This window comes from Magallana gigas, chromosome 2 (genome assembly GCF_963853765.1).
Source record: "Magallana gigas chromosome 2, xbMagGiga1.1, whole genome shotgun sequence".
Lineage (NCBI taxonomy): Eukaryota > Metazoa > Mollusca > Bivalvia > Ostreida > Ostreidae > Magallana > Magallana gigas.
The window spans coordinates 56274713-56292167 of NC_088854.1; the positions used below are offsets into that span (position 1 = coordinate 56274713).

A 17455-nucleotide genomic window follows, 5' to 3' on the forward strand; every position below is an offset into this window, starting at 1 on the left:
GTGATAAATAGCATGCAAATATAGCTATAAAATTCGTTGATACCCGAGTACCTACCACGTAAAGGCTGAGAAAGAGGCTCTTGCATCAAATAAAACGGCTGCATTTTTATGGAACACATTTGTATTTTCTGTGTGACCAATTAAGACCAACGAAATCAATTTAATGATATTTTTTTCAATATTCACCATGATTGTGTATTTTAGTTATACAAGTCAATATCAGAAATATATGATTTAATGTCATTAATAACCCAATGAAAACCAGTCAGATTATTTGCATCCAACATATAGGTATACTGACATGCAGTGCTATCAGAACCAATTTAACAAGAGCTTGGACTTTGGGTTGTTGTGTCAATTGTCTATTTCATTGTCAGCCAATGCTCTTTGGAATTAACAAGATTTGTCTAGCTTTTGAGTTTTACGCAATCTATGCATATTTCACTAGCTAATTAACTTGTTTTATTGCAAGAAATATATGGTTACGTCCTTCCGAAAGTCCAAGGTCTATATTCAAAGAAACAAGATCGGATTTGTTTTTAATGAGAGATCAAAATCATCTCAGTATCGGATTCGATCTGTTTTAGATTCCGAAAGGATCAGGAATCCCTCTTGTTCGCTGTCCTAAACTTTAACAAACGCCTCTACTAATAATGGCACATAGATGGAAGGTTTCCAAAGCCTTAAAGCGAACGACATATCGATCACGTAATTAATTTTTTTGGAATTTTTGTCTATTTTCTGTTTCGGTTGATAGATGTGCATTTAATGTGTATACATGCAATTTTAAAGGAAAAAAATCGTTCTATCATAATAAACATTATACTAGTATCTCTAGTACAATGTTTTTTTCATTTTTAAATTGTCTTTTTATAGCAAAATTGTAAACCAAAATGAATATGAACTACAACAATACATATTTTTAATGTGATCTCATATACAAATGTCAATCCCATTAAGGAACTTGTCAATCGTAAAAACATTACAGCTGCTAGATGGATATGTTGTTTTCTAAAAAGCTGTTTCAACGATAGAAAGGAAAGTCAACAATGAACACTTATACAATTTTATGAATACCAATAATAGTCTTCGCACAAACCTAGTTTTGTTCACCCACTGTTTTGTCCATTGTAGATGTGTAGTGTAGATTTATTAGTTAATGTTTAACTTTTGCATGCTATGTTTAATGTTTTGTTTTATGTAACTCATATTCATGACTGTATGCCGACATGGTAATTGTCAATAAATGAATTGAATTGAAATTGAAAAATATGGTATACATATATTATTATTAGAAATATTACTAAGTACTTGGTACTAGTATTTTCAATCAAAAATTCAATTTTACTTATTGAATCATTGTATTGTCACAAGATTTAAAAAAATGGACGATTTTCGTTAAAAAAAAAAGTAGGGGGCCAATGATCTCTAAAAAGAGCAGGAAAGATTTAATAAAATTTGATTTTATTGAAGTTTTATTCCAAGCAATATAATCCCAAACCCATATAAACGTTTATTATTGAAAATCACCAAAACAAAGGATCAAATCAATTTATGTCATTCGTAATTTCGGTAATTGAAGACTATATAAAAGGAACAAATATCAAAATATCACATCACCAATTGATATTGATATTCACGTGGAAACCGATCTTTTTTTCCCTTTATTTACTCAGATAAATAGAATAATGCAAATCGTCCAACCACGACTTTAGAACCCAGATCATCCTACTACATACATGTATATGTGCTTATTCAGACGGTTCGGGATATTGACAAATCAGGCGCTAGCTTTTACCTCCTTAGTTTTACAATTTGAAGCTGATGATTTTCTTATCTACTTCTATTTGGATATTGTTACAAAGTAACCCCTTTTAAACTGATTGAATTTGCTCATTTTAAAATTCAAAAACCGAGTCCGTCAGATGGTCTGTATGATTGGATCTGTATATATGCACAGTGTACATGCACATGTTTATTAATTCAATGATTTATTTTGAACACACAATTTTTTGTAAGAAGGACATGTAACAAATAACATTACACGCTGTATACTTCAATGAACGTACACGTTCACGGTTTTTATTATTTTCATTCGTTAATGATTTGTTCTGTAAACAAACAATTGAGATATAATAAGTACTTCCTCTTTGATCTAAATTGCTCGGAAACGACATAGTAAAGTACGACCATTCTGATTGGCTAGAAAATGATTGGTTGATTCGGTGCTTATCTCTCCCGCCAGTAATCCCTACTTCAATAACGAAAATGATTTTATACGTTATTTGAAAGATTGCGTAATTTGTTGATGTAAGATACGAATTCTCTGTAATCACTACTGGAAATTCAAGGGAAAAACTTATCTGTATGTACAGTTTCACTACAGTTTCACAATGTAATCAAATGGATGTAAAGTTATCTATTAACATTGATTAGTGAGAAAAATTGCATTCATAGATCTAGAATTTATTTAGGCAATGATTGATATTGTATGCAAATATAAAACATGAAGCCTATATTTTATCAAACAGCCAACGTATAAAAATATAGACCTATAAACTACATACAAGAGTATATCCTGATTTATGTGACCTGTTGTAAATACAGGTAAAATAGAACCATATAAACTATGCATACATATAAATAATATCACTCTTGTGTTCTTAAATAAATTCTGAATATATGGTGCCTAATATTTTAATCTAAAACATATGAAAATTGAGATAACATTTCCAGGGATTCGTCCTCATCGCCAGGTACAGAACACCTGTCGCTGGACGGGCAGGTGAGTGAACGTGAGAGGGCGAGATTCGTGTACCCGATGGTGAACTGCGCACCCCCGGGCGTCGCTGACAGGAAATCGGACGCTCCCAGGTTCCAGGAGCTACTGTTGGATGATTTGGGGGTCTTTACGGAGGTACACTCGGAGTTGATGTGCAATGATGGCACTCTGCCCCTCGGTTCATTGTTTATAGTGTTCTGTGGAGCACTCCGTTCTGTATTGTGCGCTTTCTCCTTTGGACGCGTCTCTTCGTTTTCTGTTGGTACATGTATATCGAGTACTGTGGACTCTGGTGAAGTTGATGGCTGAGAGTTCTTTGGTTGATAGCTGTAAAGCAGTTTTATATTATTATAATCTATAACTTATTATGACAAATAAATTTGATTTTGAATAAAAACTTCGCGATACAGCAGGTTACTCTGTGATTGTTAGGAAATTATTAATATATCACTAATGCAGAGTATATGCTGTCACAGCACTTACTTGTTAAGACATTGAAGAGACTCCTCGTCTTCACTTTTCTTTTTCGCGTCCTCAACTACAATATAACAGAATGTTCCTTTATAAAACCACACAACGTTTGCCATTACTTGACCCACATATAATAAATATAATGTACTGTCCCACTTACTGCATTGTCGCATGGAGGCGCGCCTGTAGGCACGGCGTAGGAACACAAAGGCGGTGGTGATGAGGGTGAAAAACGTCAGAAGAATAAGTGATGTAACAAGAACTACATTCTGAGATGATGGGTCTGCAAAACAAAACACGACCTGAAAGTTCTTACTTTATTTTTATAATTATACTAAAAATGTTGGTACTTTGGTTGGGTTTTTTTTTTGTATTTTTTTTGTCTATATTTTGTTTTTTGTTTTTTGGGGGGGTGGGGGTGGTTAATATATCAATGTCAATAATCAGATCGAACATCGATACATGATAAATTAATTAATATCTCACCTTGATATGTATTTGTTTTTACTTCCTTTGCTGATGCTTGCAGTTCTTGCATAATCGAAAACCTGTGATGAGATTTTTCAGTTGTTAAAATGAACGGGAATTAATTACATTATATGAAATGACAAATCAATGCTATGGTTTCACAAAACTCACTCGATGACGTCTCCACATACGGCATCGGCTTTATGTGTACAAGGGCTTTCCTCGACTCTCCCTAAAGCAGTACAGTTCCTGCAAGTTCTACAGTTAGAGTCAAAAGTTCGTTTGTCGTTAAACGTTCCTGGTTCGCATATTCTGCATGGCAAGCAATTGGTTACTCCGTGCTCTTGGTCCATTTTTAGACTAAACTCCTAAAAACGAACCATGGAGACCATTAAATATTGTAACATATTTGAGTGTATTGAAACACCGCTTGCATGAATAGATGATTGAATTTTATTTTCCTCAGTTTTGAAGTACATTGTACTACACTGTACCTGTTCGGGGACTAGGGAGTACCCCTCTGTGCACGTGTCACATTGAAGGCACGCCCCCGCCTGATGGTGATAGAACGTGTGAGAGCCCGCCTCACACCTGACGGGGGTTTGGGCCCTTTGTCGCTTCTTACGACATTGGGCCACGTGGAGAAAGATTCCGTGCAGAGCAACAAACGTTAAATAGGTGAACCACCAAGTTCTCATCCTGTAATCAAGCCGAGACGGAAGACCTGAAAACAGAAAAGTGTTCTCCTTAATTAATTATAAAGTTGATATATGTAATAGTTATTCATTAGTGCTGCCTCGATTAAACTCTATAATTGTTTGTTGATTTTTGAAAATGCTTATACGGCAATTTCAGATATATTATACTTTTAAAATTATGTTTGTTTCGAGAACAAATATATATAAACTGAAATAAAATTAAGTAGTTTCTGGGTGGGTTTGATAATGTCGATAGATTTTATTTTCAAATTTCTTCAATTCCTACGAACCATGATTATTTAAGGTTTTTTTTTTTAATATAATGAGACAAATGTCCATGATTAGATCTTATTTGAACTGTATATATTATTTAATAGCTATGAAAAATAATAATATTATTAAGATACTCAAGTCCTTAAAAACTTACCTTATGAATTTGATATATCGAATACTACATTTTACAAAAGTATCACAATCCAAAAAGCACACTGTTTTGAAGTCCACACTAATGTTTTCTACACAGATTGTTAATTGTGTTTTCATTTCTTATATATACTATGAAATATAAGTACTTCCTACGAAAAACAACAAATAGGAAGATTAAAAATATTCGACGCATTTGATTGGTTGAATAAGCTTGACGGTTTATTATTGGATCAAATATACGTATATCTACTCATTTTAAATGTTTGAATAAGCCTCGTGCTCAGAGTACGAGGGGTTTTTACATGAGATAATCAATGCTGTTATACTAAGTGGTACGTACGATGCAATTTCTTTTCACCTGCACGACTTTTAATTTCTTTCCCGGTCGCTGTTACGTATATATATTACATCCTAGTTAAATCAATCTCTCTCTCTCTCTCTCTCTCTCTCTCTCTCTCTCTTAACTTGGACTTATTTTTTTCAATTCAATTCAATTGATTTGTGGTAGATTTTCTTTTCGAATAATACTTAACGCCGCTGAAATTAGGTTATATACATATAATAAAACCCTTGTAACATCTTTATAAATAATTGTCGGAATAATTTAACATCGTAAAATTTTACAAAGGTAGGCTGGTATGTAAACCAACCTTCATTTATACGTATGATCAGTTGTTGAATCATAAAATATTTCAACTTTAAAAACTTTTAAAATCATTCAAGCGATTCCAATTTTAACAAATAATTATATTCTTTTTCATCTTACCTTAATATAAGGTATAGTCCCCTGTACCACTCGCTCGCATGAATTAAATTTATATCATAAATACTGGTACGATGTACAGTCTAGAGTGAATGAAGAATAAATGAATGAAAGCTCGACAGTGCCCTTCGCTGATAATTTTTGAAAACTATAAACACATTTAAATATGTCAGTTAAGATTGGATCCAGGAAACGCCAAGTTAATCAAGTTCCCCTGTATTATTCTTCCTCCTTACACTAAAAACAATATCATCGCTTCCAATGATCACTTCAAATGAGCATACGATAGCAGACCCTGTTCCTCTCAGGGTTTCATTTTCTACCTGCCCCCAATATCTGTATCCTTGCAATATTGTTTACAAGTTATATTATGAAAATCTACACTCTTACCAAATATTTTACGTAATAAAAACGGAATTCTTTATACGGCCTTTCAATGACATTGGGAACACTATCCTAGAAAATCAAACATTGCACATTCTTATGTGTATTTACTAGCTTTATATGTTTGTATGAGTAGATAATACGTGAGTGGTGCGACTATCCCACACAGCGCATCAGTGTAAAGGCTCTCATTACGAAACTAGTTTGAATATATCAAATTCTTGTGTGGGTTCATTCTGCAGTTTGCAACAATGGTTTATTCTTACAACTGTTTACATGCTAAATACTGCACCGTTCCCAAATCCTGTCTCGCTATTATTATTTCCATTACTAAGCAGAACGATGATTTTATGCGTTCACAGTAAATATATAGATGATAGTCAAGATAACTGCCTTCCCGCAATCAAAATACATGATTCCATAAAAAAAAAAACACCCAGGGGATTCTAAACAACGTACGATACTGAAAGTAAGACGGCTTGTAACAAGACATCGAGGGTCTAATCACTTTTCGAGTTCGATAAGAATATTTCTGTAATTAAAACGACTTTCCGAAGATCTATATTTTACATATACAGTGCATGTAACCATACAAACTAAATACGGGGAAGTTTGTTCATATTTTTCATTTTAAAATCCGCTGTATGGCAAATGTACAAGAATTCGTAAATGCATGTCAGTTAATTAAAATCTAAACAAAAGCACATCGGGGTTTTCTCGACAAAATATACCGGTCGGACTTTTGCCAGCTCCTACTCGTTGTCGTGTCGAAGTGAATTAGTAGGGGCTTGCTTTAGTAAGACTGCAAAATGTATGTACATGTAAACGATGGCGATTTCAACGTATACACACCCTTTCGATTTTTACCCATTCGAAACAAAGAGGATTCAAAAATTGTGGTTGGTAGAGGAAACTTAACCCCACCAAAAAGATATACTCTTACAATTAACAACATATCAATTATTTTCAAATTGTCGTCTTTTGGGTTCGCTTCCGCATTCTAATTCACGATTTGTTTATTTCAACATTTTTAAAAAATTGAATACCAACGACATTTTTTCTTACCAGAAAAATGAATTACTGCTTTAGTTTGGCAGTCATGAAAAGTATTTCTATTTCAGCACCGAAAAAACTTGCCAAATTCACAGTTGAAAGAGAGACTGGTAATAAATCAGAATCATATTACAGTAAACGATTTATTTTCATCAAACGATCTAATTTCAAAGATACGAGGGAAAAATGTTCGATTGGAAAACGATGTTATTTTCAAATAAATCGCTTAATTTATCAAGAATTTGTCAAGAATTAGTTTATCCTTTTTCAAAATCATCATAATTCTTAGGGTACAGAGTCTATGTCTTTAAAATCACTTGCAGAGCAAACATGGTCATTTGATAGAATTTTTCTACCCCGGGCAACACGAGATTCTAGTGAATTTAACTCTACAAGATGTGGGCAATAATTCAACAGAGTAAAATGGATTTCTACAATGCCAAAATGTTAGGAGAGAAGACTGTACTAGGTAAAGTTTGTAATCTAAAGAAGTATTCCTTACACCAATAGTTTTTTATCGCCAAGGTTCCTGTGGAATATATATGTTTAAATATGCATTATAAAATTGAGATGATTGCATTTGTTTCTTTAGATGAGATGGCTAATTGCTCTTTCAGTTCCTATTATCCAGGAGCTTCTATAACTTCCAATCCCTGGATTCTGAGTGACCACTACAGTTGTTCGTAACCCACTTTCAATCTTAATTCTGATACAGGTATAATATTTGGTTGCATTAAAATTGTTTTGATTATGCCTTTTCATATGTAAAACATTTCTGACATGATACATGCATTCTCATAATTCCTCCCATTCTCTCCTCCTCCCTCCATATCCTACTTTCCCTCTTTTTTCCTACAAACTGTTTAATTCTGTCAACAGATCGAACAATTGTATTAGAAATGTATATTGTATGTGCAAATAAAATTAAGACTCAGGTGAACTAAAACAATAATGAAATAATAATTAGTGAACACATAATCAATCAACGTTAATATTCTAGCAATGAGAGGATATCCGCCTAGCCATATCTTTACTATACACATTGCATCTCTAGCATCTTTTCGCCAAAAGGAAAGGGGGGGGGGGCAGGTAGCCTGATAATTTGGTGTAATGCATGACAATACATGAACTGTTTAATAAAATAATTAAAAAACTTTATGTACACATTTTTTTTCTTCAAAGTAAATTCTTGAGATCTCTGTCAACAATCAATTCACCTATTTACCATAACACTGTGATGTGAAATGTCTTTGAAGTTTTCCCTCCTCAAGACCACACAGCCCAATGAAATGGTGTCACACTTTAAGTTCAAGGAACACCCAAGGGTAAAACTAATTCTCTGCTTGATTTTGCTCTCCAGTGTTCTAGACAGAGCCTCCTTGAGACTGTTTAGAGATCTTTTTCTCATGTTATTCATCGCCAAAAGACCTTGAAAAAACACCAATATGAATGCAAGGTTGCATTTAACACAATAAATGTCTTTTATTAAAGAAAACTTAAACAACTTTCGTGAGCTAACTAAAACCATATATAATTCAGCAATGAAAAGAAAAATGATGTTCTAAAAGGAAACAAAAAGAGCATAAAGTCGGCCCAGCACACCTATATTGATGACTTTCATGCTTCACTAATCACCTTTACCAGTAAAACCAAACCCACTTTGCACTGTCTCTGCACCGAACATTCCAGTGGAAAAAAAGGTGTGTTGTAGAGGAGAATGGGACTTCACAATAGAGAAAAAAGTAAAAAAATAAAGGTCTGATTAAACACAAATAAAGTGAACACATGGTCTTTTAAAAACAATATGAACTAAAACAAGGGTTACATAAGTATAAAACAGGTACAGGTTATAAAAACATTTCTCTCTGGAAATTCCTGAGTATTTAAATGCAGTGTAATGCCACAAAATTTTGGCACTTGATTTTTCTCTTTTAAAAGTAGTTAAAGCAAAAGAACACAAAATGAACTTTCAAACTGTTTGACCCAATTATTCCGAAATATCAGCTGTCCACTCCCAGCTGTTGTTGAAGGGCCTTTAGTTCTGTGTTCAGTACTTTGATTCTGTCCCGAAATTCTTCCTCCTCCTCAAGTATTATCAAGTGCCGCAACTCCTAAAAGTTAAGACACAAGGATGGACTGATTTTCTGACCAATATAAAGCATCAATTCAGATATCCGCATAATTTACTATAATTCAAACATCAACATTCAGTATGACTTAATGCATGAAACAAATAACGAAATTATTCACATGTTGACATATTTTAACATATTTTCATGTTCAGTGTACACACCTGAATGGACAACGATGTAGTGCGAGATCCAAACCGGTAGTAACACTCCTCCCCGGGGGTCACAGTGTGGAGGGCCCCTCGGGTTGGGGTCAGGACAATTTCTAGAAAAAAATTCACAAAATATCAAAACTATGTAGCAATCTTGTTCTCATAGTTTTCTTTTGAATAAATGTATTTATCATCATTTACTATTGATTCATCAAATAAAAACTTATGTGAATCAAATGACATGATGCAGCATTACCGGTAAGTTCTGATAATGACATAACATTTTTCAGTTTTCTTGTTATATGTCTTATATGGTGAAATTTTATCCATATTCAATATTAGACAGAGTACATATATGTATAATAATTCCCACTCTTAATATTTCATTTGAAGATTCTTTGCACATTATGAAATTAAGCATTATCCACACAGAGAAACTACATGTATAATCAAATGAAATAACAACTTATACACACTAAAAAGGCAATGATAGAAAAAGGTTTTCAGTATCTAGGACTTACTTGTAACGAAGCAGTCTGGGATCTCCTCTGGGTCGCGGATGATGTCTTCCTCTACCGTCCGTTTCTGTACAACAGGTGTATACACTACATCAAAGCTCGAGTGGAGCAGGCAAGGACTGAGTCGATCCAGCATCATTCTATCTACACCGAGCCTGAACTCATCTCTCTCATCTCGAGTTAGTTTGATTCCTACAACTTTTCCCAAGGGAGACAATCCAAAATATATGTTTCCTCCTTTACCTGCAATAGGAATATAAAAACAATGTATATTCCACCTTCTTTGTACACATGTAAAGATCATTTAAAATTTAGTACAAGCTGTTTTAGTTAAACTATTAATAATCAAGCTTCGATTACTATAATGAACAAACACAGTTGTACACTACAGTAACCTATGTATTTAAAATAAAATTTTACCACTGTTGAGCATTCCACAGACATGCTGAACAACTGTATTGGCAGAAATTGTTGTGACGGATTTGTTGGGTCTAAGTTCGTTGGTGGAATTATTTTGGATAGAAACCATGGAGTCTGTAATGGAAATGAATATATGTATTTGACAAGATTATTTTGGCTCTTCAAAATTAGGTCTACCCTCCCCCTGTTTTCAAAAAACAATTCCAAGTGCCAGAGACATACCAGCCGTTCATATATGGTGCCCTTTTCTCTGTTTTTAGATTTTAAAAAGGGTCAATCTTTCACATTTTCCACTAATAGTAATCAAAAAGGATAATACAGCTGATTTCTAGTGGTGGGTGTGTGCTCACCATAGACAAAGACCTCCCTTTGCTGAGAGTTTCTGTAAACTTCTGCTACATCTACTGCCATTGCTTGTCTTTCTACAATTCAAGACAAAAAAAAGTTATTAATTACAATCTAATGAAAAACAAATGAGATACATGTATTAGTTTAGTGTACTATGTATGAAATTTACACAAGTGAGATTTTTATGCAATGTTCAGAGGCATTCACTGAATCAAGTAGAATATTTTGTTGGAAAGATTAAAAAATACAAGGAAAACAATTTAAGTCCAAAATTTGACTTTTTTACAGGATGATCAAATCATGTACGTTGACAAGGCAGATTAAACTCACTTGAAGAAGCCTCTACTAGTTCTCTTGGCTTCAAGTCCAACAAAGAAAACTGATGGTCTGCTAATTCATCGTCACTGCTCTCAGCCTGTCAAATAAACATAAACCATGTACAGTGATTGCTTTTGATATTTGAAATCATTCAGACATGAATAAGTAATAATTCAACAAACCTCCTGGAATCTTGATTCATCCACCACTTTTTCTACTGCTTTTGGTTTCCAAATAAACTTGTCTGTCTCTGAGTTTTGGCGAAGAATTCTCCTCATAATTCTGCAATAAGTACATTCATAAGTCTATCTGTCCAGACAAAACTAGCCCCACATTATATGAAAATGGTAAGTTCCAAGTTTATACAACTGGTCAGAACACTGTTCCTTAAATTTATTCAATATACAAATACCTGATATTATTACAGATTTACTTAAAGCTGGAGATATTTCGCTAAGATGACACAGGTGATAGAATTTAACAGTATCTGTTAATCAGTGGGTCACTTACAGTGGGGTATCCTGCATGACCTGGGAGCCCCTTGTTTTAACAGGGCTGGACTTTTTTGTCGGTAAGGGGGTGTCACTTTTCCCATTCCTCTCCAGAGCCTTACAGATGAACATCTTAATACACTTTGTGGCCGCCTTGTACACAGCATGACTTCTACCGTACAGCATGCAACACTTGGTAACAATCTCCACACCTTTTAGATATAAAACAATACATACCTCCTTTTCAAAAAAACATTAGATGAAATACTTTAAGTTATTCTTTGAAATACTTTGTATTATTGTTCAAAATAGTGCTTACAATCGAACCTAAAAAACACCTGTAAAATTTGTACCTACCTTCAAACTGATAGAATATGGACCTGTTGACATCATTGTAATACATCAGATTGGATAGGGTTCTCAGAATGGCCAATATCAGCTCATTCTTCAATGCTGGAGACTTCATGTCAAAGGATTCCTGTAAAAGACCTTAAAACCAAAGGTAACAATAGCATAACAATATGTTCTATAATGAATGCTGCCAGCTTATTTCACTGTCATTTATAAATTACAGCAATACATGAACTCATTGTAAATATAAATATATTTAATACAGCGCTTTGAAATAATGTTGTAACACACCTATCATGACTGGTATTAACTGGTTATCTGAGCATTTGGTCGAGATTGCTGGGTTACAAGAAAGGTTACACATGAGCTGACATGCCTGTAACTTTAGGTCTACCGAAGGGCAGGTCTTCAGGAAGGACAGACATACATCTAAGCCCCCCATCTGCTGAAACAACTGCCCTAAAATGTAAATTAAACAACACCTTGATTTGGCCACATTCCAACCAAGTTTATTCATATTGGTATCCTACTGATCTTTACAATGTTGCTGGGTGTTTTTTTTAAATAAAAATGTGTTTATACAGTTAATGGGTTTTAAGAAACTTTTACCTGCTGGAAAGGAGCGCTTGGTCAGGTTACAGAGAACCGCCAGACTTGTCTCAACAGCTGATCCACATCCAGGTGGTGCCTGCACACCTGTCAAACAAACAACGGTTACCATGCACTGAACTCCACATCCCTTATTCATTCAACAGTGAAGCAATCTAGTTAAAATTATACTTTATCCGCTCCTCTAAGATATGCTCAGTGACATATCGAATTAGGGAAACATAAAGGGTCTAATTTTAGATTGAGAGCACTTTCAATGCAATATATCAGAGATATTTTTTGCTTTAATTTTTTACCAAATCAACATGCTTTTTTATGTAATTTAGGATTGATAAACCTGTTTACATCTTACCATCTAAACAGCAAAGGGAAGCCTGGGGAGGGTAGGCTTCCAAACGAACCTCATTGGGCAAGGCAAAAACATGCTTCTGGTCAGTCTGTATCACCTGGCCCCCATCCATGGCCCACCCACACACTCCTCTGGTGTTGACCTCCTTGACAGTCATTCTGACCGGACACACTTCGTCGTCGATGATCTGTAGTGCCACCCTGTTGTCCCCCTTTTCACAGCCACAGTGTTCCAGGGCCCCGTTTTTCCAGTACACATTCAATATGGCCTGGATTTTCTGGGCATTCTGGATGGTTTCTATTCCCACCTGAGCCCAAAACACTGGTCCCTCCACAACATGTGTAATTAGCAAGTCTTTCCAATCCTCTTCATTATCTATAAATAAAATGAACAAAGTATTTTTTATACCATGAGTACATGTCACGATAAGACTGAAATGAATAAACACTGATTTTAAAAATAGTTCTTCCCTTGCTAGTGGTTAATAACTGACTAGTTAATAGTGACTATTTTATAATTGTCTCAATCATGGAATAAGACAATGCTAGCTAACCTTTTGTTGGGGCTTTGACTACACTCCTATTTGCCCAGGTCAGGTTTCTGCTCAGTAAATGTTCTCTGATGTTTAACCCTGTCTCACAAACCCCAGAATCAATGATATCACACAGGAACAGAACACTGGGGCGGTGGGGGGTGGATTTCAGTTGGTTTTTTGACTTTCTGTTAATGTTATTCCACTGTTCAACATTTATGCAAGTCTCTTGAATGTTACCAACAAGATGTTTGTTTTCACACATCTTCTGGAGATTAAGTTTGACAATGGGTGGGTACTGATAAAAGGAGCTCTTCTGATCAATGACCTGTAGCATTCTTTTGATCACTTGTTCACAAATCAGGGGCTGAACTGGGCTTACAGGAAGGCCCGACAGGAAGAAGATACAGCTCAGAGAAACTCTAAGATAAACCAAGTCCTTATGGCTAGCCATGCCTTTATCAAAAGCCATCAACAGTGGTTCCAGGATTCCATTCTGCAGGAAAGTCAGTTTGACTTCACCCTTTTTGTCACTTTTTAGAAATTCTTGTACCAGTGTCAAGCCTGCAAGATTTAGCATGCTGTGCTCTTCCATGGAAGCCAGCGACATCAAATTCTTCAAAACTTGGTTGGGTACTTCTACATTCCATGGTAAATCTGCCATTCTTGTCAACAATACTGGAAATGTAATTTAAAATAAAACAATTTATCTGTTTATTATCCAAACAAAATATAATGAATAAAAATCAAATGATATCTGTAGTTTGTACATAACAACTGCATAAGAGTTCATTAATTAAATCAATAACAGTCTGGTGATACATTGCAGTACTGTAGAACTTCATTAATCAATTAATGCAACATTTTACCAGCGTTACTTACGTTAACATGTCCTGATCTGATTTAACAATTTTTGAAGAAATATGTACTGCAGGTTTTGAACTTACGATGAACAGCTTTCAACAGCTGATATAAATAGATCGGTACATAAAATTACCGAAATACCCGGGATTTACCGAAATACCCGATGAAAACACCGAAATACCCTTAAAAAACACCGAAATGCCCATTATTACGCCAAAAAGAGTGTATGTTTAGTATTGTATATAAATAGTTATTGTATATAAAGTTAATTTTGTGAATAAATCAGCCGATTTTCGTGGTTATTGACTAAAATGCAAATCAATGACATGTTATATACGTGTGCAAGAGAAAGGAGCAATTCTGATAGAAAAAGGAATATTTATAGTATTATCATGTCAAATTATTATATGATATTACAAAATAAAAGCTGATAAACTGTTATTTTAAATTCTTTGTTATTTTATTCTGGGAAGAAAATTTCACACCTCTATTTGAGTGAAAAGCAATTCATGCAAGAGTTATCGTTCTTATCCCAATGTCTACACATGTTAAAAATCGCTATTTATGTCAAAATACTTATCTTATCAAACTGAAAATTTGGGAAATACATTTAAACACTTAGATTCAAACTATGATGTTAAATATTTGTGCTCAAATGATGCATTTTGGTGTTTTTGAAGGGTATTTCGGTGTTTTCACTGGGCATTTCGGTAAATCACGGGTATTTCGGTAAATCTATATAGTTACCCTACGGCCTAAACAGGTGATAAAACCAACTGCAAATTAGCGGTTCAAAATTGCATGCATATCACATTTAAGACCATTGCATTCCATAGATTACCTGCTCTAAACGTGGTTCTTTGATAGAAGATCTACAATCTATCGATGATGAACGTTCAATGCAGTAAACCTATCTTTTATTTAATTTCCCGTAAATTCATCGTTCAAACATTTGTAAACACACGCTCGCTTTTAGATGCACTAATTTTACCTTCAAAGACTAGAGAGCGATCAAGAGAGAGAGAGAGAGAGAGAGAGAGAGAGAGAGAGAGAGAGAGAGAGAGAGCAATTTATCGTAATGTAAAGCAATAGAACCATTTTAACAAGACCTTGGACTTTCAGTAGGATGTAACGATCCATTTCTTGTGTCAAAACAAGCTAAAATGCATTGTCGTTTGACTCAACTACCCAAGTCCAAGCTCTTGTTAAAATGGTTCTATTTATCTTCTTTAATTCGTATCTGTAGTGCACATACCAGGCACGTAGCATCAGGGGGGGCCGGGGGGGGCCTGGCCCCCCCCCCACTTTTTCTCGCAGCAACAATTTTTTTTAAAATTTACATATATAAAATGGAATTATCATAGAGTTGGCCCCCCACTTTTTTGGGAGTATGTAAAAAATTGATATGAACATAAGGAAATGAGGAGTGAAATTGAAGTCATATAGTACCCCCCCCCCCCCCCCCCCCCCCCACGGATTAGGATTTTGAAGATTTAGGAAAACCCTTTTTTTTTTTTTTTTTTTTTTGACTTGTCAAGATTTTTTGGATGAGTCTGGCCCCCCCCCCCCTTTCAAAAACGATGCTACGTGCCTGCATACGCAATGAATATACGTCTCGGACCCCCGGCAAAGTCAAATATCCCTCAACACCCCCCCCCCTCGGAAAAAATCATGTTATTCCACTCCCACTGAATGGCCAAATTTCCAATATTTCGCAAAAGTTTGGTATTTATTGTTTTAAGCAATATGAGCTTTATTTTTTTTACAATTTTAGTTTGCTGCAAAAACCTGCTAGTATGCTAAGCCTGCCTTTAACTTAAATTTTTATGATAAATAAGTTTGAAAAAAAAATCATTAATTTTTGTCAGAAGAAAGGAATATATATATAGCAGTTCAATTTTTGTTCAGGACGACAATAATTCTTTTTTGCTTCAAGTTAGGCTTCTTTAATGGCTTTTCCCACAAAAATAGGGCTAACAGAAATTAAAAAAACCCACGATGTTTTTTGACATTTTAGTAGAAAATAACATTTTCGTAAAAAAAATATTTCAGCTTGATTGCAGCTCATATTGCTTTAATTTTTTTATCATTTTGAAATGTATAGATCATTATTGTAATAAGATTTAACTCCATAGGAAATTCATAACTGTTAGTTATGAAATTGCTTCATCGACCAAATTTTAAACGGTATTGAAGAATATAACGAATTAAATCAATTCACGAATAGGTTTATTCATGACACATGTATACAAGTCCACATCATGCTCTCACGCACGCACACATCATCAGCATGGCTATTTTCCCGTGCTCAATCCCAGACCATACACACAAAGAACCATAACTCTTACTCACATCATACTCATACATTCATACACAACAGTTACTTCCCTTAGATCATATAAATATACTATCACAAGTTTAATCCATGCTATTTATGCCCTTTTCCAATCGCAACTTCTCGGGCCTTTTCGGCAGGCTCGGAAAAACACCTCGAATGTATTAACTTTACAGGATGTTAGAATTTTATACAAAATGTAGTCGCTTCCCATTAAAATAAGTATCGGCTGGACAGTCTTGTATGTCGCTTCTGTGTTTTATTTTAATGGATATCGTTTACTTTAATGAAGTGTAGCTCACATCTCAACAGATCATAAAATGTGTTGTATTTATATCAAGTTTTTTAAAATAGGGGGTTGTCATGGACGCCTAGGTAATACATTCGAGGTGTTTTTCCGAGCCTATCGGAAAGGCCCGAGAAGTTGCGATTGTGCCCTTTTCATCATTGTAGATGAGACCATGCAAGGAGTCGATTGGTGACAAGATGCATGGTCTATTAAATTGAGCTGGAAATGTACATAACATGGTCTGATCTTTTGAGATTATAGTTCTCGTGCTTCATCGATCCTAATCTGCTAATGCGTGCAATCATAACCCTTTCCCCCACATCTGATGATTTGTTAAACCTGACCTGCTGAGATGGGACTTAACAAACAAAATCATCAGATGTGGGGGGAAAGGGTTATGATTGCACGCATTCTGTTCTGGTGCAAGATGGCTCTCCAGCAAGGAAGATATTGGTGGATAAACGACGAAAAGCTCAGTCTTAGCAGACATGTACTGAACAAGGGAAGAAGAGACGAGTCGTGAAACAGTCCACCAAGTAAAGGGCAAGTACTGTGGCAGCCTGCTACTTGTAGATGGGTCGGATTGGCAGATACAGGTTGAGCTGGAACGGAAACAATAATATCCTCCAAAGTTGTCCAGACATCACAACGACCAGACATAGAGTCACTGCACCTGTGTCTGCATACGGACAAGAGGACAGCATT

At 35.0% G+C, this 17455-nt stretch overlaps 2 protein-coding genes and 1 long non-coding RNA gene across 7 annotated transcripts; 1 reads left to right on the forward strand and 2 right to left on the reverse strand.

Moving 5' to 3' along the window:
- Nucleotides 1-2050: 2050 nt before the first annotated feature.
- Nucleotides 2051-6029, reverse strand: LOC105318026 (tumor necrosis factor receptor superfamily member 11A). 2 transcript variants are annotated; one of them, XM_011414886.4, is made up of 7 exons: nucleotides 5612-6029; nucleotides 4216-4445; nucleotides 3893-4089; nucleotides 3740-3801; nucleotides 3414-3536; nucleotides 3266-3320; nucleotides 2051-3109 (listed from the first exon to the last, which is right to left on the reverse strand). In XM_011414886.4, the coding sequence occupies exons 2-7, from the start codon at nucleotides 4417-4419 to the stop codon at nucleotides 2698-2700; spliced, it is 1053 nt and encodes a 350-aa protein (XP_011413188.3). In that variant the 5' UTR covers nucleotides 4420-4445; nucleotides 5612-6029; the 3' UTR covers nucleotides 2051-2697. The 2 variants fall into 2 exon arrangements, with proteins under 2 accessions (XP_011413188.3, XP_011413189.3); XM_011414887.4 differs by lacking the exon at nucleotides 5612-6029 and adding an exon at nucleotides 4847-5006.
- Nucleotides 5075-12332, forward strand: LOC105318027 (uncharacterized). Of its 3 annotated transcripts, none has more exons than XR_002198494.3 (5): nucleotides 5075-5177; nucleotides 7114-7155; nucleotides 7369-7514; nucleotides 7638-7760; nucleotides 10901-12332. It is a non-coding gene; the product is annotated as an uncharacterized lncRNA (long non-coding RNA). The 3 variants fall into 3 exon arrangements; XR_010711383.1 differs by lacking the exon at nucleotides 10901-12332 and adding an exon at nucleotides 9834-10271; XR_004595886.2 differs by lacking the exon at nucleotides 10901-12332 and adding an exon at nucleotides 9330-9460.
- On the reverse strand, nucleotides 8498-15124 carry LOC105318028 (uncharacterized). Of its 2 annotated transcripts, none has more exons than XM_020063114.3 (14): nucleotides 14968-15124; nucleotides 13284-13940; nucleotides 12734-13105; nucleotides 12382-12468; nucleotides 12064-12231; nucleotides 11779-11910; nucleotides 11441-11633; nucleotides 11113-11212; nucleotides 10943-11027; nucleotides 10615-10686; nucleotides 10265-10378; nucleotides 9848-10087; nucleotides 9339-9439; nucleotides 8498-9156 (listed from the first exon to the last, which is right to left on the reverse strand). In XM_020063114.3, exons 2-14 carry the CDS (start codon nucleotides 13924-13926, stop codon nucleotides 9046-9048), a joined length of 2418 nt encoding a protein of 805 aa, XP_019918673.3. In that variant the 5' UTR covers nucleotides 13927-13940; nucleotides 14968-15124; the 3' UTR covers nucleotides 8498-9045. The 2 variants fall into 2 exon arrangements, with proteins under 2 accessions (XP_019918673.3, XP_065933422.1); XM_066077350.1 differs by having other exon boundaries at nucleotides 10919-11027.
- Nucleotides 15125-17455: the final 2331 nt, after the last annotated feature.